General features: G+C 41.2%; 3 protein-coding genes across 3 annotated transcripts in view; all 3 read right to left on the bottom strand.

Moving 5' to 3' along the window:
• pxk (PX domain containing serine/threonine kinase) overlaps positions 1 to 6727 on the bottom strand; it is a 75285-nt gene extending 68558 nt beyond the window's left edge. The window contains exons 1-2 of the mRNA XM_087994357.1: positions 6592 to 6727; positions 5845 to 6182 (exon numbers count right to left, since the gene is read on the bottom strand). The gene's annotated coding sequence lies outside the window, so the exon portion shown is untranslated. The remainder of the gene's footprint in view (positions 1 to 5844; positions 6183 to 6591) is intronic.
• On the bottom strand, positions 6258 to 6958 carry LOC122559038 (hydroxyacyl-thioester dehydratase type 2, mitochondrial-like). The gene has a single exon (XM_043708194.2). It carries the CDS (start codon positions 6956 to 6958, stop codon positions 6440 to 6442), a length of 519 nt encoding a protein of 172 aa, XP_043564129.1. The 3' UTR covers positions 6258 to 6439.
• Positions 6921 to 19106, bottom strand: rpp14 (ribonuclease P/MRP 14 subunit). The gene is made up of 5 exons (XM_087994358.1): positions 18670 to 19106; positions 18480 to 18570; positions 11498 to 11574; positions 7978 to 8056; positions 6921 to 7059 (listed from the first exon to the last, which is right to left on the bottom strand). Exons 1-5 carry the CDS (start codon positions 18759 to 18761, stop codon positions 7003 to 7005), a joined length of 396 nt encoding a protein of 131 aa, XP_087850484.1. The 5' UTR covers positions 18762 to 19106; the 3' UTR covers positions 6921 to 7002.
• Between the last annotated feature and the right edge of the window lie 3147 nt (positions 19107 to 22253).

Here is a 22253-nt window from a genome sequence, read left to right as displayed (position 1 = left end):
CCAGGATAGATGGAGTGAATCCTTAGAAGAGTGTTAAGGCAATAGGAAATCAGGAGGGCAAAACAGGATCATGTGATAGCTTTGGCAAACAGAGTTAACATGGTGCCACTGTTTAAGAAGGGTGGTAAGGACAAGCCAGGGAATTATAGACCAGTGAGCCTGATGTCGGTGGTGGGCAAGTTGTTGGAGGGAATCCTGAGGGACAGGATGTACATGTATTTGGAAAGGCAAGGACTGATTAGGGACAGTCAACATGTCTTTGTGTGTGGGAAATCATATCTCACAAACTTGATTCAGTTTTGTGAAGAAGTAACAAAGAGAATTGACGAGGGCAGATCTACGGACGTGATCTATATGGAGTCAAGATTAGAGTGATACTGGAAAAGCACAGCAGGTCAGGCAGCATCCAAGGAGCAGGAAAATCGATGTTTCAGGCAAAAGCCCTTCATCAGGAATGAGGCTAGGAGCCTCCGGAGTGGAGAGATAAATGGGAGGTAGGTGGGGGTGGTGGTGCAGAGAAGGTAGCTAAGAGTGCAATAGGTGGATGGAGGTGGGGATAAAGGTGATAGGTCAGAGAGGAAGGTGGAGCAGATAGGTGGGAATGAAGATTGGCAGGTAGGACAGATCATGAGGATGGTGCTGAGCTGGAAGGTTGGAACTGGGGTAAGGTGAAGGGAGGGGAAATGAGAAAACTGGTGAAACTGGTGATCAGTAACGTGTTCGACGTGGTGGAGGGTTGTTTTTCAGACTCGAGGCCTATGACCAGTGGAGTGCCACAAGGATCGGTGCTGGGCCCACTACTTTTCGTCATTTATATAAATGATTTGGATGCGAGCATAAGAGGTATACTTAGTAAGTTTGCAGATGACACCAAAATTGGAGGTTTAGTGGACAGCGAAGAAGATTACCTCAGATTACAACGGGATCTTGATTGGACGGGCCAATGGGCTGAGAAGTGGCAGATGGAGTTTGATTTAGATAAATGTGAGGTGCTGCACTTTGGGAAACAAAATCTTAACAGGACTTATACACTGTATGGTATGGTCCTAGGGAGTGTTACTGAACAAGGAGACCTTACAGTGCAGTTCATAACTCCTTGAAAGTGGAGTCACAGGTAGATAGCATAGTGAAGAAGGCGTTTGGTATGCTTTCCTTTATTGGTCAGAGTATTGAGTACAGAATTCTGTACAGTCATGCTGTGGCTGTACAGGACATTGGTTAGGCCACTTTGGATTATTGCATGCAATTCTCATCTCCTTCCTGTCGGAAGGATGTTGTCAAACTTGAAAGGGTTCAGAAAAGATTTACAAGGATGTTGCCAGGATTGGAGGATTCGAGCTATAGGGAGAGATTTAATCAACTGGGGCTGTTTTCCCTGGAGCGTCGGAGGCTGAGGGGTGACCTCATAGAGGTTTACAAAATCATGAGGGGCATGGATAGGATAAATATTCAAAGTCTCTTCCCCGGGGTGGGGGAGTCCAGAACGAGAGGGCATAGTTTTAGGGTGAGAGGGGAAAGATATAAAAGCGACCTAAGGGGCGACGTTTTCACGTAGAGGGTAGTATGTGCAAGGAATGAGCTGCCAGAGGAAGTGGTGGAGGCTAGTATGATTGCAACATTTAAAAGGCATCTGGAGGGGTATATGAATAGGAAGGGTTTGAAGAAATATGGGCCGGGTGTTGGCAGATGGGACTAGATTGGGTTGGGATATCTGGCCGGCATGGACGGGTTGGACCGAAGAGTCTATTTCCATGCTGACTCTATGATCTATGAGAAGAAATATCTTACTCAAACAGTGATTAGAATGTGGAACTTGCAAAGTGGTTGAGGCAAAAAGCTTAGATGCTTTCGGAAATTAGCTGCATGAATTAAAGGAAAGGAGAAAGACATGCTGAAATGGAAGTAGAAGGAATAGAATGAGCCTTATGTGCACTATAAACACTAGCACTGACTTGTTGGAATGAATTACCTATTTATATTTTGCAATTATAAATATAATTCATTTTCTCTTTGTTCTTTCATGAGACATGAAGTCACTAGCAAGGTCAACCTTTCTTGCAGATCTCGAATTGCCATTTCATTGATTCGGTTGCTAAACCAGTTCAGAGGGCAGTGAAGAGTCAAGCACTTTGTGATGGGTCTGGAGTAACATTAGATCAGGCGAGCTAAGAATGGCAGATTTCCTTCCCTAAATGTTATTAGTGAACCAGATGAGTTTTTGCAATAAATTCATGATTATTGAGAGTAAGTTTCGATTCCAGATTTATTAACTAAATTTGATTGAAATTCCACCGGCTGTCAGAATGGATTAGAATTTGTACCCCAAGAACATCATGCTGGATCTCTGAATTTCTAGTCTAGAGACATAAACACTGTCCCACCATCTCCCTATTCTATGTACACTATTCCGGGATGTCTTGCAGAGTTCATAAGAAGTGACTGTAAAGTTTCTATAGGTTTGTAAAGGGACAAGATTTGGTGAAAACTAATGTGGGTTCCTTACAGTCAGAAACAGGAGAACAAAGAAATGTTGACCAACTTATGTCTTCACAAGGGAGGTCATAAATAATGTACCAGAAAATATGGGGATCACAGGGTTTCGAGGTGGGGAGGAACTGAATGAAATCCAAATTAGTAGAAAAATGGTGTTGGTGAAATTGATAAGATTGAAGACTGATAAATCCTCAGGGCCTAATAATCTACATCATGAAGTACTTAAGGAAGTGACCATAGAAATATTGGCTGCATTGGTGGTCGACTTCCAAGATTATTTCAACTCTGAATCAATTCTTACAGGTTGGAGTGTAGTTAATGTAGCCCCATCATTTAATACAGGAGTTAGAGGGAAAACAGGGACCTGAAGGTCTAACACTGATAGTGGGGAAGATGCAAGATGCCATCATCATGAATTTTATATCAGAACACTTTGAAAACAGTGGTAGAGTCAGACATAGTCAGTGGATATGGAAAAGGGAAATCAAGCTTGAGAAAACACTGGAGTTCTTCGAGGATGTAATGAGTTGATTGGGGGAGCCAATGGATATTGTTTACTTGGACGTCAGAAGGCGTTTACAAAGTCCCACATAAAAGATTAATGTGTAAAATTAAATTGCATGGGATTGAGGTAGTGTATTGATATGGATAGAAAATTTGTTAGCAAACAGAAAATGAGTCTTTTTCTGACTTGCAGGCAGTTAATAGTGGGATACACAGGGATTGGTACTTAGGATCCCAGCTATTCATAATACTGTTAATGATTTAAAAAAGGTAACTAAATATATCTCAAAATTTGTAATTAACACAAAGTTGGGTGAAAAGGGTAAGCTACAAGGAGAATGCAGAAATGTTAGTGTGATTTGCACAGGCTCAGTAGTGGGCAAATGCATGGCAGATTCAATATAATATGAATAAATGTGAGGTTATCCACTTTGGCAGCAAAAATCGGAAGGCAGATTATTTTTTGAGTGGTAAAGATTTGAGAGAGGGAATGTTCAATGAGACCTGGCTGTCCTCATGCATTAGTCACTGAAAATAAATGTGCAGGTGCAGAAACCAGTAAAGAAAGCAAACTGCATGTTGGCCTTCATAACAAGAGGATGTGAGTTCAAGAACAAGGATATGTTTCTGCAATTGTACAGGGCATTGGTGAGTCCACACTTGAATATTTTGTGCAGTTTTGGTCTTCTTTATCTCAGGATGTACTAGATATAGGGGAGCAGTGAAGGCTTATCAAATTGATTCTTGAGATGGTAGGACTGATGTATGAGGAGACAGGTTATATGCAGAAAGGATGTTCCCAATGGTGGGGGAGTCTAGAACCAGGCTTCATAGTGTAATGATAATGAATCAATCTTTTAGAATTGAGATGAGGAGAAACTTCTTCACCCAGAGAATGGTGAGCCTGTGGAATTCATTACAACAGAAAATGATGGAGGTCAAAACGTTATGTATTTACATGGAAGTAGATATTGCTCTTGTTCCTAAAGGGATCATCAAGGCGTGTGTTGTGGCGGGGATAGAGGAGGAGGAAGACGAGGAAAGGACTAAATTATTGAGGTCATTGATCAGCCATGATCATATTGAGTGGGGGGAACAGACTCAAGAGCTTGAATGACTTACTCCTGATCCTATCCTCTATGTTGCAATGTATTTGACTGCAGACAGTAAAAGCAAGAGGGTTTTCTGGTCAGCCATCCTGCAGAAGGCAACCATCACATCATTGCTGTACATTTCTATAAGGTAGACCAATCCAATGGAAGTCCATGGCCAAATCTCCCTAGAGATTTGACAGGACTGGTGAAAAGCATTTTTTTGACCCAATGACACAACAAATTTTATGGCCTATTTGTGTCACTTCATCAAAATCTACCAGAGATAAAAAAAAAATAGATTAGCTTTCAACTGTGGATAAACTTGTTTCTGCCACTGATTTGTTGTCAGGAGATCTGCTATCATGGTGTGCCACTTACATGTTTATATTATCCTCACACGCTTATCGTAGCTCATCTACTACCAGTCTGTGACAGACAAATCTAACTATGTCTAAGTCAATCCCTCTTGAGGCTGTCCTCAATCTACCAGAGAGCCCAATAGCTTTTCAGCTTTAATCTTATGGTCAAAATACATATATTTTATTTTCTGGATGTCATTTTAGAGGTTGGTCTTGCAATTTCAAGTACTTTTTCTTTTGTCTTATGGTGTGTATGTGTAAGTTTTAGCATTTACTTTAGCATCCACATTTGAAGGGTGAACTTTCCTTCCATTGATATTTATTGTCCAGGTTTCTGAGCCTTATGGGAATGTGGATAGAATGAAGCATTATCCCAGATTTCTTTTCTTTATTATAAGCCTGAGTTTTCCTGTTGTTAATATTTTTCATCTCATGAGATCTCTTCTGGCTACTTCTACCCTTCTAACTTCTGCATGACATCTGCCATCTTCTGTTATAATTTGTCCAAAATAGACAAATGTCTTGTTCCAGTGGGTCACAATCTACTTCAATCATTACTGCTTTCTTCTAGTATATCCCTTTTATTTACCATTGTTTTGGCGTTTTAATATTCATACTCAAATCTATATTCTAAATGTTGAGATTTTCCTTGTATGATAATTTGTAAAACCTCCTCAGGTTCTGCAGTGTACCACAACTTCTTCATCAGTATACCACTAATTTGTTATGTGCATATACTTCCAATTTTTACCCTAAAAGTAAATCTAATCTCTGAATATTTGCTGTGTGTATGTATATTGACTAAATTCAGTGACAGTTCACAGCCTTTTATATTCCTTTTTTCATGTTATGTAATTAGATTAGATTACAGTGTGGAAACAGGCCCTTCGGCCCAACAAGTCCACACCGACCCGCCGAAGTGAAACCCACCCATACCCCTACATTTACCCCTTACCTAACACTACGGGCAATTTAGTATGGCCAATTCACCTGATCCTGCACATCTTTGGACTGTGGAAGGAAACCGGAGCACCCGGAGGAAACCCACGCAGACACGGGGAGAACGGGCAAACTCCATACAGTCAGTCGCCTGAGGCGGGAATTGAACCCGGGTCTCTGGCGCTGTGAGGCAGCAGTGCTAACCACTGTGCCACCGTGCCGCCCACAAATAATACAGCAATTTTAGAAAAGGGCTGGTTCATGAATAAACTCAAAAATCCATAACTTCTATCTTAGTTGTGCCACTGTATCATTTACTGTGCAAAAATGGCTTGTATGGTGACTAAGTCCTGCACTTCTACATGCTGAGAGATTTGGCTTACCAACAATCTCCAAAACAGGGCCCAAGCTATTTTTCATTGTGCAAGGTTGAGATACTGTGCATCAAAACCTACCTGTAGGTATATTGGTACTTCTTGTAATTTCCAGGTGAGTACAAGACGTTAAGGGATATTTTTATTATTGAAAGATTGTGTGTCCTTTACAACGTTAGCACATCTCTAGTTGCCCTTCCGATGTCCTGTTGATGTTGAACCAATTTCTTATATCGTTGCACATCATATGCTGAAGGTGACCTATAGTGCTATTTGGCAGTGTGTTTCTGGACTTTGCTTAGCAATGTTGAAGGAGAGGTGATATAATTCCACTGCATGTTGATGTGTGACTTCATATCAGACCTCCATCATCTTCAATATTCTAATTGTTGCCCCAGTCATTCTCTGTTAGAGGTAATCTGTTTGTAAAATTTGAAGTTTTAGTTTAACTTTGTTCTTAGAATTAAAGTAAAATGGAAGACTATGTTGAGACAGCCAATCTAAGTGTTTACTAGCCTGGAATAGTTACAAAAGCCATCCCAGATACAAGATCAAATGTTGCCACACATTTTTCACAAGTTACAAGACAGTATTTACAATCATTGGTATTTATTTTAAATAATATTCATTGGCTGATATAACTTTTCCAAGTTATTTTTCAGTTTCAATGATAAATTCATACACTTTGATCTCTATTCTCTGGCAACATGATCTTCACTTCCCCCTTCATTATAACCTTCTTAGTTTCTTTGACAATACATGAAACAGCAATCCAAGCTATTGACCTCCTTATTTTAATAACATCTGCAATTGCTGAGGCCTGCTCACCTATGTACAAGGGTGCTAAAAACCGGAGTTCCTGGGATAGAAGAACACATCCGGGTACCTTGGTTCCCAAAACGGCAGACATTAATCCACAAACCAGTACACCATGAACAACTAGCTTTCCAAACTTATTGTCTTTGGCAAAATCTTCATTAAGATGTAATGGGTTAGTATCACCAGTTAACTCTGAAAAGGTGAATACATCACTCTGTGAAAAAGCTTTAGTAAGTTCAGCTCTTTCGCCAACCTGAAGATGCACAGTCCGAAGAAAAGCATTTTGTGGTATCAACATGTTGCTTGTGCGCCAGTGACCCATCTTTAATGGGCTCTGAAAGATACTAAGTATAACTCTTTGAGTACAAAATTGCATTTTTTAGAGCGGTCACTTTAAACACCTGTTAATTGTCAATGACCTCAGTTTAACACCAATTCTCTACTGTTGCCTGATAGTGCAAGAAGAAATGGCGAGACCTATACAATAAAGAGATAAAAATGCAATTAATTACCAATTAAAAACAACAATCAAGTTGTTTTAAAATCTGTTTAACTACATTTGGAGATCTAAAATACAAAGATTAGTTTCCTTTCTCCCATCAAGAGATATTACATTTTGATGGGTTTTTCCACAACTACAGAATTGGAGAAAGAAATATAAAATCAATATCCAATACATCGTTCTTCCAGATCTGCTCCAGTGATCATTTCAACTAAATAAACATCCCAACGAAATGGATCCCTCTGCTTTGTCCTGCTGAATTCAGACATCACAGTTGGTCTTGTTCTCAGTGAATTTCAAGATTCTACTAGAATTTGGGCTATTACAGTTTTCCTCAACCTTGAAACCAATTTATACTCTATAGTACAATGGTCTAAATGATTAATAGGAAAATAGACATTACTATTATAAGTGTAACACAGCTATATGTAGGGGATAGGCAGAGTAGAAGAGAGACAAAGAGACAAGGGAATACAGACAATAATCACAAAGAGGTAATATAAATTCTGGATGAATTGAAATTAATTTCAAGTGAAATAATCTGAGGATTCAACATGTTGGAAAATGAAAGAATAGTAATAAATGAGAAAGAGATAAAACAGCAGGTGGAAATGAAAAGTACAACTCCAAGGAACAAAAATAACATTTCAGTTTAATTATTGCTAAAATAAATAAAAATTTGAATAAAATTAAAGAATGGATACTTTAGTGATTTGGATTCATAGTGATTTGCAACATTGTAAAAGTCAGGTTTGTGTTTTCTTTGATAGAAATGACAACTCTATTAATATAACCACTAGGTAACAGCTGAAGAACAGCAGTTTTCTATTTTATGTTTTGTGGTTAAAGAATAACTTAAAGATTATTTTTTCTATAATAAACAAATATATAACCTGCATCACTCTGAAAGCACACTTCTGATTTTGATAAGATCCCAGCAGGGTCAGTGCACTCCACAGCTTCACAAGGCCACTGTAAACAGAAATACTTTTAATAAAACTTGCAAGAGTTAGACATTGACATTTGTTTTAGTGTTCTTCGTTCAAACATTTAAAATTTACATAGTGACTTTAAACTAATATTCCAAAATACTTAACCGATGAAGCAATATAAAATGCAACCTAAAGAGAGATTGAGCAACAATTTAAACTCTTTTTCTAAAAAAAATGCTTACGTCTTCAAGGAGGGCTTAAAGAGGTGCGAAGTGTAAGAGGTTTAACAAGAGAATCTACAGCACAGGGCTCAAATGATGAAGGAATGTGGTGGAGAAAATAAAAAGTGGGCTATACTAGAAGAGTCAAAGGAACAGAGTTTGAAGTAGAATGGGTGAAGGATGTTACTGAGAAGGTCAAGTTGTAAAAATAATTTAAATAAAGATAATTTTATATCTGAGGTATTTAGTGACCTGGAACCAGTAAGGTCATTGAGGACATGGAAGATGTATGAGCAATGCAGACAGAGTTCACACCACATGTTCAAGTGGATGTACAGGAGGCACTACTTTGAGGTACATGTGTGGCAACAGCTTACCACCACCTTCTCAAAGGCAATTAAGATATAGACATAAATGTTTGCATTGTCATCACAGCCCAAGAAAGCATTTTAGAAAAAGTATTCCAGTAACAGATGGGTTGAAGCTGAGGCAAAGGCAGAACAAATTACAAATTTAAACCTGATGGTTTATGTGATGAAAGGATCATGAAACAAAGCTCAGCTTGGCAAAATTGCAAACAATAGGGCTCACAGTACAGAGTTGAAGGCTAAAAACAATGGTTTCAGTCTTTCCTAATATTTAACTGTAGATAAACCCAATGAGAAAACAGGATACCTGTCAAGCACAAAGGAGGAGAGAACACATGAGAGATATGGTGGAAATGTAGTCCTAAATGTAGCCCCCCTGGAAACTAATGTGTGCTTACAATTATATTGATAAGGGGCAGCTTGTTAATCATGAACAAATTGTGACCAAAAATGCATTTTTTCAATAGCCTAAGCAGGATAAATTAGGTAACTGTGGAACCAAGTGAGGTCATTCAATTGAGCTGGATAACAGAGGAACTTCATTAGAGGTTAGTGACATTGACGAATCTGCCAACATTAGGAAAAAGATTATGAAAGGATAATAAAATGCAATACAAATGTGTAAGTTTTGCCATTGATCAGCATTGTTTCAGTTATCTGGCAAAGATGGTTAGCTGGACAGAGATCAAAATAAACTGTTGCAGAAAAATTGAGCATAGATTTGGGAAGGACCACTATGTTCAAACATTTGAGACTAAAGGGAGAGTGGAGATGTAATTGCAGTTTGCAAAGACAGAGGGGTGAAAGTTGCCTTCTTCTGGAGGGCATGGCAATTTTGAAAGAATGAAGGAAAAGATCTAAGGAGACAATATTTTTTTAAATGCCAGTTAGCATTTTTGGCAAGGAAAGGTAATTCAATGTAGTCACTTAGTATTAATGGACTAAAGAAAGTAGGATCTGTGTCTTACGAAAAAGCTGATCTCAGAGGGCACAAGGGAAGACGATAGGAGAGAAATGGCAGAAGTAGTTCAATTCATAGATAAGACAAGGGAGCTTGAGATTCAGTGTTAAAAATCACAACACCAGCTTATAGTCCAACAGGTTTATTCGCAAGTACCAGCTTTCGGAGCGCTGCTCCTTCATTAGGTAGCTGTGCAGCAGGATCATAAGATACAGAACTTATAGCAAAAGATTACAGTGTCATGCAACCAAAATGATATATTGAACAAATGTAGATTGCTGTTTAGTCTTTCGGCCTCACAGCAACAGGGTACAAAGGTTCAACTCCAGCCTCGGGTGACTGTCTGTGTGGAGTGTGCACATTCGCCTCGTGTCTGCGTGGGTTTCCTCCCACAGTCCAAAGACGTGCAGGTCAGGTGAATTGGCCATGTTAAATTGTCCATAGTGTTAGGTGCATTAGTCAGAGAGAAATTGGTCTGTGTGGGTGTTTTAAAAAATTCTCAAGGTCAGGTTCGTAGGAGAGTAGTCTGACACAGAACAAACGACCAAGAGGCGAGTCTGCTAGAATATGAGCATTTTATTCCCCGCAGTGTCGCCACAACCAGGTCTCATACTTACAACGGGTCTGGCTTATACTCACTCTACATGTTACCGGAACTGGGAGCCGTCAGTTCTCGTAGAGCGGTTGCCAACAACCCACGCTCGGCGGTTAAACGCAACCCCGGAGCAGACTCACCGAACTGGAGACCTTTCCAGCTGATATACTCTTTTCCAGATGTAAACATTCATGTGAACAGCAGAGCAAGGCTAAAAAACACATTCCATTCTGGTTACATACAGATAAGAAGATTCACACGGGGAGGTGTGTAATAAGATTCACACGGGACTAAGCAACACCTCCATTCCGGTTAGATTCACACATGTATTGGGACATAATTTTTAACCGTTTCACCACATTCCACTGCTTGGCCCAATACATGTGTTACATTATGATTCACACATGTATTGGGACATAATTTTACACCACAGTGGGTTACTCTTCGGAGGATCGGTGTGGACTTGTTGGGCCGGAGGGCCTGTTTCCACACTGTAGGGAATCTAACCTTTTAGAATGGGTTGCAGGTTTCATTTCATTAATATGTTAATCCCAGAAGTTCTTTTAAGTCACAATCTCGAGATAACTCGAATTAGATATTAATGAACTGAAACCTGCAATCCATTCCAAAAGATGAAAGACTTAACAGCAATCTAAGTTTGTTCAATAGATTGTGTCAGTTGCATGGCATTAATCTTTTGCTATAAATTCTGCCTTATGATCCTGCTCCACAGCTACTTGATGAAGGAGCAGCACTTAGAAAGTTAGTACTTCCAAATAAACCTGTTGGGCTATAACTTGTGTGATTTCTAACCTTGTCCACCCTAGTCCAACAGCAGCACCTCCACAACTTGGGTTCAGTGAACAGAAGGGAGTGCATGTATCTTCACAGAAATCTATGAGCTTCTCACATTGGGTGAGATAGAGATAGAGATTAGAGATATATAGAGAGAGATATACATAATAGAGAGAGAGATATATATAATATATATATAGAGAGAGAGAGAGAGAGAGAGAGAGAGAGAGAGAGAGAGAGAGAGAGAGAGAAAAAGTGGGGGAACCAACAGTCATTTAAGGAAATGTTTGATACAGTAGGAATGAATGGCAAGCTCTTGTTCCCTTCCATTATGATTGCAAAGAAAAGTCTGGTTCTGGCAGAAGACAGTGGAAGCCAACAGTACTTGACCTAGTCATGCACCATAAACCAGTTTTTCATCTGGAACTTATTCATTTTTGAGTTCAATAAGGCTTTATTCAAATAAAAAAGTACTACAATGATTTTTTAAGTTATATTTATCACAATAAAGTAGCTTTATATCATTACTATGCACACCCACCTGCTTCTTACTCTCAATGTAGCTATCAATGTTTCTTCTTCATATCTCAATACATCAACAGGTAAGGCCGCTCCAAACTGCAAAATAAATATTAAGAACATTAATCTTTAGAATGACAGGCATGAATTTCTAAGGCATATTGAAATAAATACATTTTCCAAAGGAAACTGAGTATGGATATATACTCTTGTTAAACTCTACACGGTTTGTGAATTATTTGTGACACAGAGACTGGAATAAATAATCATCTGTATGGATGATACAACAATGTTCAATCACACACCTACTGGCATCTAGAACACCACTACAAATCCTGAAATTCCCTACCCAACAGCATTTTTGGGGTAGCTACACCAAATTGAACCACTGTGGTTCGAGGCTGCACTACCACCTTCTCATTGGCAACTAGGGATGGACAAAAAAATGCTCAACCCCGAGCAGCACGGTGGCTCAGTGGTTAGCACTGTTGCCTCACAGCACCAGGGTCCCAGGCTTGATTCTAGCCTCGGGCGACTGCCTGTATGGAGTTTGCACATTCTGCCAGTGTCTGCGTGGGTTTCCTCCCACAGTCCAAAGATGTGCAGGTCAGGTGAATTGGCCATACTAAATTGCCCGTAGTGTTAGGTGCATTAGTCAGAGGGAAATGGGACTGGGTAGGTTACTCTTCGGAGGGTCGGTGTGGACTTGTTGGGCCGAAGGGCCTACTTCTACACAGTAGGGAGTCTTGTCTAATCTAATCTAATAACGATATCCTATGAATGAATTAAAGGAAAAGTGCAATTGCACCTGTGGTGCATAGGACAATAACAAATGTGGATTGGGTGTTTTCCTACTGGGAAGTGGGCAACTTAAATTTGAGGGCTCTAAACTGCCTGCAGATATTGAAAGGGTCACTTGTCTAAAACAAGTCTAAACATTTTCATTAGCAAACCATGCTAATCCTGACCTTAAGATAGAGGGAAGGTCATTGAGAAAGCAACTAATGATATCTGGAGATTTGAGAGAGGAAAGAAAGATAGACAACAATAAAGTACCCAGTGCTCCTGGAATACAGACAAGAAACAAATAGTAAACTAAACAACAAAACAAAATCTGGAACACAAGTGTGTGAGGACACAAGGCTGAAGATGATCAATGAGATAGGATGAGATGAAGTCATTCAGAGATTTGAAAATCGAGATAAGATGCAGAAAGAAATTTGTTGCAGCTGGGAAGGGTGATGTTGATGGAAACAAAACCAAGTGCAGACGAGATTACAGGTCATGGTTAGGGAACATTTAAGATATGAAGATTTGAGATGAAAGGAAGTTGCTTAGTGATTCCAAGTCGATGAGGTAACAACAAGCCATGGTCACAGTCACAGACTGCTGGCTATGACTTTGAGCTGCAGTTTTTGTTGCAATAAAAATAATTTTTGCTGCACATAATTCAGGTAGCTACTGGCAGGCCTTCTGAAATATTAGAGGATCTGCAGCTGGCTGTTCAAGATATTATCGCTGAACTATACTATTACAGAATTGCTGGACTACTTTGTAGGAATAGAAAAATTGGATCCAAAGAGAAGCAGAATTTTTCTTGATAACAGAACTTTGCCAAATAGGGTATTTGGGGTTGAAAGTCAATAGCAATATCCAGATTTAGGTTGGAGGTGGAGAAGAGATGATCAAAGCAAACTTATATCAACTGCTGACGATGAGTGCTGCAACGTCAAGTGGTAGAGTATAGAAAAGCCAAGGAATATCAGTACCAAGGAGGCTAACTAACTCCCAGGGAGCAGAAAAGAAGACAAATTTATGAATGCTATAGTCATAGTTCAAAATGAGCAATCCTTTCCTCCCTCTGAAGATTTGTTTTGATCAAAAATGGCAACAATGACATAAAACTTGGTGTTTGTTCTTTCAGTTTTCAACTGACAGAATTACTAAGTCAGCCACGAACCTCTATCAGGAAAAGAGCAAATGATTTGTACAGTTTATCATTGATTTCCTGCAGGTTAGGACTGGTGACAGTACAGTTATGGTTATGCACTGGATCAGAGTTGAGTGTGGTGTGCTGGAAAGGCACAGCAGGTCAGGCAGCATCTGAACAGCAGGAGTATCGACATTTCAGGCATTCCAGTGTATAGCTGAAAATGTGTTGCTGGAACAGCGCAGCAGGTCAGGCAGCATCCAGGGAACAGGAGAATTGACGTTTCGGGCTGCCCGAAACATCGATTCTTCTGTTCCCTGGATGCTGCCTGACCTGCTGCGCTGTTCCAGCAACACATTTTCAGCTATACACTGGATCAGTCTGGTTTACTCATGTTCCTCAGGGAAGGAAGTCTGGCCTATGAGTTTCAACGTGGTTGACTGTTAACTGCCCTGAGATGGCATAGCAAACCATTCAGTTAAGGGATACAGAGGGCTGTGCAATAAATGCTGGTCTTGCCAACAATACCCACAGCCCAATAACTTAAATCCTGACCTGTGGTTCACAAAGGAATGTGTGCTGACACATAAATGGTATGAATAAATTAAGGAATATGTAGGAAGGACAGTAATAAAGGTTGTTAGAGTGGAACTGATATTATACTTTCCAACCCTAAGGGGGAATTACAAGTTAGAGCTTATTAGAGGAATCAGAGTGAAGATGTTAAGGAAGGTCCCAATTACAACATCTCGACAGGAAAGTGGAAACTTTTGCCTCCAGGAACAACTTACTTTAGCAATGCTTGGAGACGTGAACAATTACATAGTGGCTCTAAACTAATAAGATTTTACAAAAAATACATCCAAATCTCAGGAGCATTTTTTTATATAAGGAGAGTCATTACCCTATTTAATCTGCTTGTAAAGAATTGTCATTTAAAGAATAAGACAGCAGTCAATGATTGCTTCCTGTTCTAGAGTCATTGAGTTAGTCTTACAATAAAAGTTAAACCATAGCTGCTATCAATTAGTTCTGTGAAGGTAACTCACTACTTAAATGTAGTCAAGATCTGGGTACAAGTCCCATCTGTCTTGGATGTGTGTTGTGAGTGTATGAACGGGTTGATTAATTTTTATTTAGAAAAAGATCCATCCTCAAACAAAGTACTTCAGCATAGCTTCTGACGTATGGTTCCCTCATGCCAAGCTGAGTTCTGCCGTGCTGTTCGTTTGAACTGAACACAGATCAGCTACATTCATATATTCAGTGATTAAAAAAAAGATTTACATCCAATAATTCTCAAAACATTGGTAAACATTTATTCAACAGTGTTTGGAAGGAGGTCACCTGTCCAGCATTGTCAGGTGGGAGCTAATCCTAATGAATAGAAAGATGAATAAAATTTGAGGAGACAAAAACATTCTGAAGAAATAACATTTTTAAGAAACCAATCATTCTATAATGTAGAACACAACCAAAATCATAAATTGGTGGGAAATCCCAGCAGGTCTGACAGCATCTATGGAGAGAAAGCAGAGTTAAGGTTTCACGTCCAGTGACCCTTCATCTTATCACATATCATGTTTCACCAACAAGTTCTCTTTCTGTAAGAAAAATAATTCTATACTTCCCTCATCTGAAAGTTGGAAAAATACAGTGGCAACATCAAAACTTGTAAAGAAATAGGTTGGACTTTGTTTTGTAACAAATGTCCTTGGACAGATGAGGGCAAATACATCATAGCAATCCTTTATCTTTTCTATATTAGACACAAGTATGCAGTTTAACTTTGAAAATCAAGAGTTGTGCAGATTTTTGTATAAGTTTCTGTAGAATACAAATTACATTTTGCAATAGTGCTAGCCCATTATCTCATCAAATCCAAATAGCATTCAATATCACAATGCAATATGCTATGTACAGCATATTTTCAATGCAGATGTTATTTCATACTTGAACAAATTAAGAACAGTTTAATCATCCAGTAGACCAAATGACAAAGCTGTTAGTTCTCTCCAAATGCACGTTTTTGCTTACCAGGTAAAAATAGACGTTCTTTCCACAAATTCAGCTATACAAAATGTTCTCTTCCATTGAAAGATTATATGCTATTTCCATTAAAGCACAAACAACTCAACTTTACTGCTGGGTGCCAGCTTTCAGAAAAGATGAGTCATTCACAAAATAGATAACTTAATCCCACCACATCTAATTGTCACATCCCTTCATTAACTAGACTCCTCTGGAGTACATGTTACCAGAATATCTACTCTAGGCAATTGATCTTTTGATGCAAAAGTTCAGTCATATGTCACAATCACTCAAATTACCACTATCCAGCTCCTGAACGACCACATCCTATTCTTCAGGACCTTCAGCACAATACAAGAACGTCTGGGACACAGGGTGCTTCATCTACTTCTATTAACTGCACAGAATCCACAATTTTGTAATTAATTCAAATTAACAATGAGCAACTAATCTTAATAGTTGACTACCGTGTTTGATTATACCTTACCATCACAACATTACTTTATCAAGGCATTAAATTTTTAACAATCCTTTCTTTTATAATACAACAAATATTTTGAGTTAAATTCTGTCCCAGATGGTGTTATACAGTGCAGAACTTTCAGAATTTTCTTCAAACTGTCAGGCTTAGAATGTCAACCCTATTGCATATAATATATTCAAATACTTAGGAAAAAGGGTAGTACCTTTACAGTAGCAGGACTATGAGAACAGAAGGCAGTTTGGAATTTCATGCATAGACTAATTGCTAGAATCTGTGTTTGCCAACAATCTGAAGGGATTTCGTTTTGCATGAATCACATTTCCCAATATAATTAGCAACTCGTAGTCTGATCAGCTCAGGTATATGCACCATGCTACAGATTACCATATGATACCTTTTACCAAGTCATTTGCTGAAAATACTTTTAGCAATGATATCTGAGACTATGATGTTCATTCTTATTGCACATTGCCAATACACTTTACATACTTCACATTTGCCACTAATTCTGTATCTAACTGGTGTACAACTACACCAGCATCTTTGACAAGCAGTGTGAATAAACTTTCCATGTAACTTTAATACAATTTGCTTATTTTCCTCTTTCTTATCACTTGGTTCCATTACTACTCGTCTAACATCACATTTTGTTAAGGGGATATAATAAAGCTTTCACTGGGTAGAATGCAGGTGACTTACCAAAAGAATCAGTCTTTTCAAGCTAATGATGAAGGGCTTCCTGAAGAAGCGCTTTTGCCCGAAACGCTGATTTTCCTGCTCCTCGGATGCTGTCTGACCTGCTGTACTTTTCCAGCACCACTCTAATCTAGACTCTGATCTCCAGTATCTGCAGACCTCACTTTCACTTTTTCAAGCTAATGTCCATTTCCATTCAGTTCTATTTGAGCCTTTTCAGTAGAAAGTTTACTCAGAGGATTTTTATTGTTATTTCACGGGATGTGAATGTTGCTGGCTAGGCCAGCATTTGTTGTTCTTCCTCATTGCCCGTTGGCTTAGTGACATGCTGGGCCATTTCAAGATTCAGAATGAAAGTTAAGAATCAAACAAACTGAGTCAACTATCACATCCAGAGTCACATTTAGGCAAAATAGGTAAAGCTGACTAGTTTCCTTTCCTACAGATACATTTTTATGGCTTTTGAAGATAGTTTCGTGGTTGAGAAATTAGTATTCAATTCAGAACTATTAATTGAATTCAAATTCTATCAGCTGCCATGGTAAATGATTCAAAGCTACATCCTCAGGGCATGAGCATGGGCGCCTGGAATACTTCTACAGTGACATTACAATACCACCATCTATGCAGAGAAGGGATCTCACATCAGTATTTTAAAAAGTTTACTCCAGCAATTTTTTTGTGGAATTACAATCATCTCTAGTAACCTTGATGCACTGGCACTAGCAAACCTAAAGGTTCCTCCTACTTGGAGCAATTTTCAAATCTTTTTGCTCCCTCTCTCAAACCTTCACATCAACCCTAAAGTGTATGGTGTCAGAGTTAGATAAAAGAATGCAAATGAGACCAAATTGCCAAATGGCATAAATTAGAGGTCATAACATTTCACAAACCCAGGTCAGTCTGTTGGAAATATATCACTGCCCTACACAACACACTAAAACCACCTATACTGCCTTTGTAGTAAGAGATTTAGTAAAACACTTCTAGGTAATTAATATTTTGCTCGAAATTGCCTTTTCAATTCAAATTTTATGGGACAATGTCTCCCTTTTCCACGATGTGGAGGAGCCAGTGTTGGACAGGGGTGGACAAAGTTAAAAATCACACAACACCAGGTTATAGTCCAATAGGTTTATTTGGAAGCACTAGCTTTAGGAGCACCATTCCTTCATCAGATAGTTGTGGAGCAGGATAATACAACAGAATTTATAGCAAAAGATTACAGTGTCATGCAACTGAAATGATATAATGAACAAGTCTAGATTGTTGTTAAGTCATGTTCTCAAGATAACTTATGGTTGTATATAAAAAAAGTGACATCTCAGCTCAGACAATGCATTAAAAGTGTGAGGTTAGGGTTTGTCTATATCCCATCTTGAGTCAGACTGGTTCTATTTCCAAAGTGGACTCTAGCCTCACATCTTTAATGCATTGTCTGAGGTGAGATGTCACGTTTTTAAGTAAAACCTTATGTTAAGTCAAGAATGTGACTTAGAAGTAGTTCTGGGATTTACATATTAACAAACCAAAACCGCAACCCATTCTAAAAATGAAAGACTTAACAACAAGCTAGGTTTATTCAATGTCATATCAGTTGCATGGCACTATAATCTTTTGCTATAAATTCTTTCTTATAGTCCTGCTCCACAACTATCTGAAGAAGGAGCAGCACTCCGAAAGCTAGTGTTTCCAAATAAACCTGTTGGACTGTAACCTGGCGTTGTGTGATTTTTAACTGAATCCCTTTTCTACAGCGTATCACTATCTGGACGTTACATTCAGTCTGTATTCCCTTGCGAGGCCGATTGAGCCATAAATGATAGTACCAGGGAGTGGACTACCGAATTATTGCATTCATACCTCTCCGTGCAAATCCTTCAGCGCCGAAACGATCAACTGTTTAAAGTGAGCAGCGCTCACCTTGAACGCAGGCCTCGTTTCCCCAAACTCTCTGTTTTAAAAAGAAACGAAACCGGAGTGAGTGCAGTCGAACAGGAGGAACTCAAAGATCGGCGTGGTGCCGAGGAATCGGGAGATATTTCTCACTCACAGGCCAACCTTCAGGTAGTGGTAAAGGCAGCTGTTTCTGGAAACGTGCCGCTCGTAGGCCGCAGCTTCCCGCTCCTCCCCCGGACTGTTCATGGCGACGGCCAGCTACAGACTGACAGGCAGCTCGAGCGGACTGCCAGAGCTCGTCACCCGGCAACGGCCGGCCACCGGAACGTCACTTCCCGTTCTGTCGCCCGGCAACCGCCGGTCACCGGAGTGTCACTTCCCGTTCTGTCCCCGGGCAACCGCCGGTCACCGGAGCGTCACTTCCCGTTCTGTCCCCGGGCAACCGCCGGTCACCGGAGCGTCATTTCCCGCTCTGTCTCCCGGCAATCGTCGGTCACCTTCCGTAAAGCGCATGCGCCATCCACCCTGACCGTGCGCTTTCCCCCGTCAACTTGCTCTGAAATTCTTAAGTTGAAACTTTATTGCTGGAACAGCACAGCAGGTCAGGCAGCATCCAGGGAACAGGAGATTCGACGTTTCGGGCACAGGCCCTTCTTCAGGAATGAGCAGAGAGTGTTCAGCAGGAGAAGATAAAAGGTAGGGAGGAGGGACTTGGAGGAGGGGCGTTGGAAATGTGATAGGTGGAAAGAGGTCAAGGTGAGGGTGATAGGTCGGAGTAGGATGGAGGCGGAGAGGTCAAGAAGAAGACTGCAGGTCAGGAAGGCGGTGCCGGGCTGGAGGGATTCGGCTGAGACAAGGTGGGGGGAGGGGGGATGAAGAAACTGGTGAAGTCCAAGTTCATCCCCTGTGGTTGGAGGGTTCCCAGTCGGAAGATAAGACGCTCCTCCTCCGACCGTCAGGTTGTTGTGGTTTGGCGGTGGATGAGTCCAATGACCTGCATATCCTCGGTGGAGTGGGAGGGGGAGTTGAAATGCTGTGCTACAGGTTGGTTGGGTTGGTTCGTCCGGGTGGCCCAGAGGTGCTCTCTGAATTGCTCCGCAAGTAGGCGGCCTGTCTCCCCAATATAGAGGAGGCCACACCGGCTGCAGCGGATGCAGTAGATGATGTGGGTGGAGGTGCAGGTGAATCTGTGGCGGATATGGAAGTTTCCTTTGGGGCCTTGGAGAGAAGTGAGGGGGGAGGTGTGGGCGCAAGTGTTGCACCTCCTGCGGTTGCAAGGGAAGGTGCCGGGAGTGGAGGTTGGGTCGGTGGGGGGTGTGGATCTGACAAGGGAGTCGCGGAGGGAGTGGTCTCTACGGAAAGCTGATAGGGGAGGGGAGGGAAATATATCCTTGGTGCTGGGGTCTGTTTGGAGGTGGCGGAAGTGACGGCGGATGATGCGCTGTACTCCCCTATCAGCTTTCCGTAGAGACCACTCCCTCCGCGACTCCCTTGTCAGATCCACACCCCCCACCGACCCAACCTCCACTCCCGGCACCTTCCCTTGCAACCGCAGGAGGTGCAACACTTGCGCCCACACCTCCCCCCTCACTTCTCTCCAAGGCCCCAAAGGAAACTTCCATATCCGCCACAGATTCACCTGCACCTCCACCCACATCATCTACTGCATCCGCTGCAGCCGGTGTGGCCTCCTCTATATTGGGGAAACAGGCCGCCTACTTGCGGAGCGATTCAGAGAGCACCTCTGGGCCACCCGGACGAACCAACCCAACCAACCTGTAGCACAGCATTTCAACTCCCCCTCCCACTCCACCGAGGATATGCAGGTCATTGGACTCATCCACCGCCAAACCACAACAACCCGACGGTCGGAGGAGGAGCGTCTTATCTTCCGACTGGGAACCCTCCAACCACAGGGGATGAACTTGGACTTCACCAGTTTCTTCATCCCCCCTCCCCCCACCTTGTCTCAGCCGAATCCCTCCAGCCCGGCACCGCCTTCCTGACCTGCAGTCTTCTTCTTGACCTCTCCGCCTCCATCCTACTCCGACCTATCACCCTCACCTTGACCTCTTTCCACCTATCATATTTCCAACGCCCCTCCTCCAAGTCCCTCCTCCCTACCTTTTATCTTCTCCTGCTGAACACTCTCTGCTCATTCCTGAAGAAGGGCCTGTGCCCGAAACGTCGAATCTCCTGTTCCCTGGATGCTGCCTGACCTGCTGTGCTGTTCCAGCAATAAAGTTTCAACTTTGATCTCCAGCATCTGCAGACCTCACGTTCTCCTCTGAAATTCTTAAAGAAAGTGAAGAACCTGTTAATTAAAAAACAAACTTGCATTAGCTTAGCGACCGGAATACACTATAAGGTAGAAGACGGGGATAAAATAAAGTACTGCAGACGCTGGACATCTGAAACAAAAACCGAAATTGTTAATGCTAACGAATAAAATTTAAGATGAGACAAAAATATTCTAAAGAGATAACATTTTAAGAAACCAATCATTCTACCATGAAGACACAAACAGAAATTGCTGGAGAAACTAAGCAGGTCTGGAGAGAAGGCAGAGTTAGTGTTTCTTTATTGGACTTGAAAGGTTAATTAGAAATAGACAGCTAACGTAGAGTGTACCAAACATATATACCAACGTTTTCCTCGCTACAGTCAGATTTGAAGAAGGACCACAGGATCCGAAACATCAACTCTGTTTTCTCTCCATAGATTAGATTAGTTTCGCTACAGTATGAGAACAGGCCATTTGGCCCAAAAAGTCTACAACGACCCTCTGTAAGCGAGACTGGTACACTGCTTGTGAAGGTAGAAGTGGAGCATCACCTTTGCATTTGCAATTGTAAAAGTTCAAGATGATCACAGTGTCCTGCGCCTCGGATACTGCCTGGCCTGCTGTGTTTCCTCTGACGAATGCACCGAACACTATGGGCAATTTTAGCATGGTTGAAACTTTATTGCTGGAACAGCACAGCAGGTCAGGCAGCATCCAGGGAACAGGAGATTCGACGTTTCGGGCACAGGCCCTTCTTCTTGATTCCTGAAGAAGGGCCTGTGCCCGAAACGTCGAATCTCCTGTTCCCTGGATGCTGCCTGACCTGCTGTGCTGTTCCAGCAATAAAGTTTCAACTTTGATCTCCAGCATCTGCAGACCTCACTTTCTCCTCGCAATTTTAGCATGGCCAATTCATCTGACTTTCACATTATTGGACTGTGGGAGGATACCGGAGCACCCAGAGGAAACCTATGCAGACATTGGCAGAATGTGCAAACTCCACACAGACAGTCGCCTGAGGCTGGGATCGAACCCTGGTTTCTGGCACTGTGAGGCTGCTGGTCTCCAGTTTACTCATCCATTCTGCGGCTTCCACTTCCATCTATAAAGACTGTGATCATCTTGAACTTTTACAATTGCAAATGCAAAGGTGATGCTTCACTTCTACCTTCTCAAGCAGAGTACCAGTCTCGCTTACAGTCACACCCTGCTGTCAATGACCACTGATCAAAGCAGATGACTGTAGTCTAAGGGATATGACCAAAGTATTCAAATAACTTGCCCCCTCCCAGATGCATCTCAGTGTGTACAGGTCAATCTGCAGTTCAAGGAGGCTAAATCGAATTTCTCGGAGTACACATACTTAATCCACGCATGCTTCTCCTCGGTCACGCTGGTGTCCCGGACATTCCACAGTCACAACTCACTACCATAAGAAAGTCAACCGGGAAGGC

This window comes from Chiloscyllium plagiosum, unplaced genomic scaffold (genome assembly GCF_037043375.1).
Source record: "Chiloscyllium plagiosum isolate Xiang-an unplaced genomic scaffold, Cpla_swu_hap1 HiC_scaffold_14, whole genome shotgun sequence".
Classification (NCBI taxonomy): Eukaryota; Metazoa; Chordata; class Chondrichthyes; order Orectolobiformes; family Hemiscylliidae; genus Chiloscyllium; species Chiloscyllium plagiosum.
Note: the sequence above shows the minus strand (reverse complement) of the source record. Positions and strands in the feature narration are given on the sequence as shown.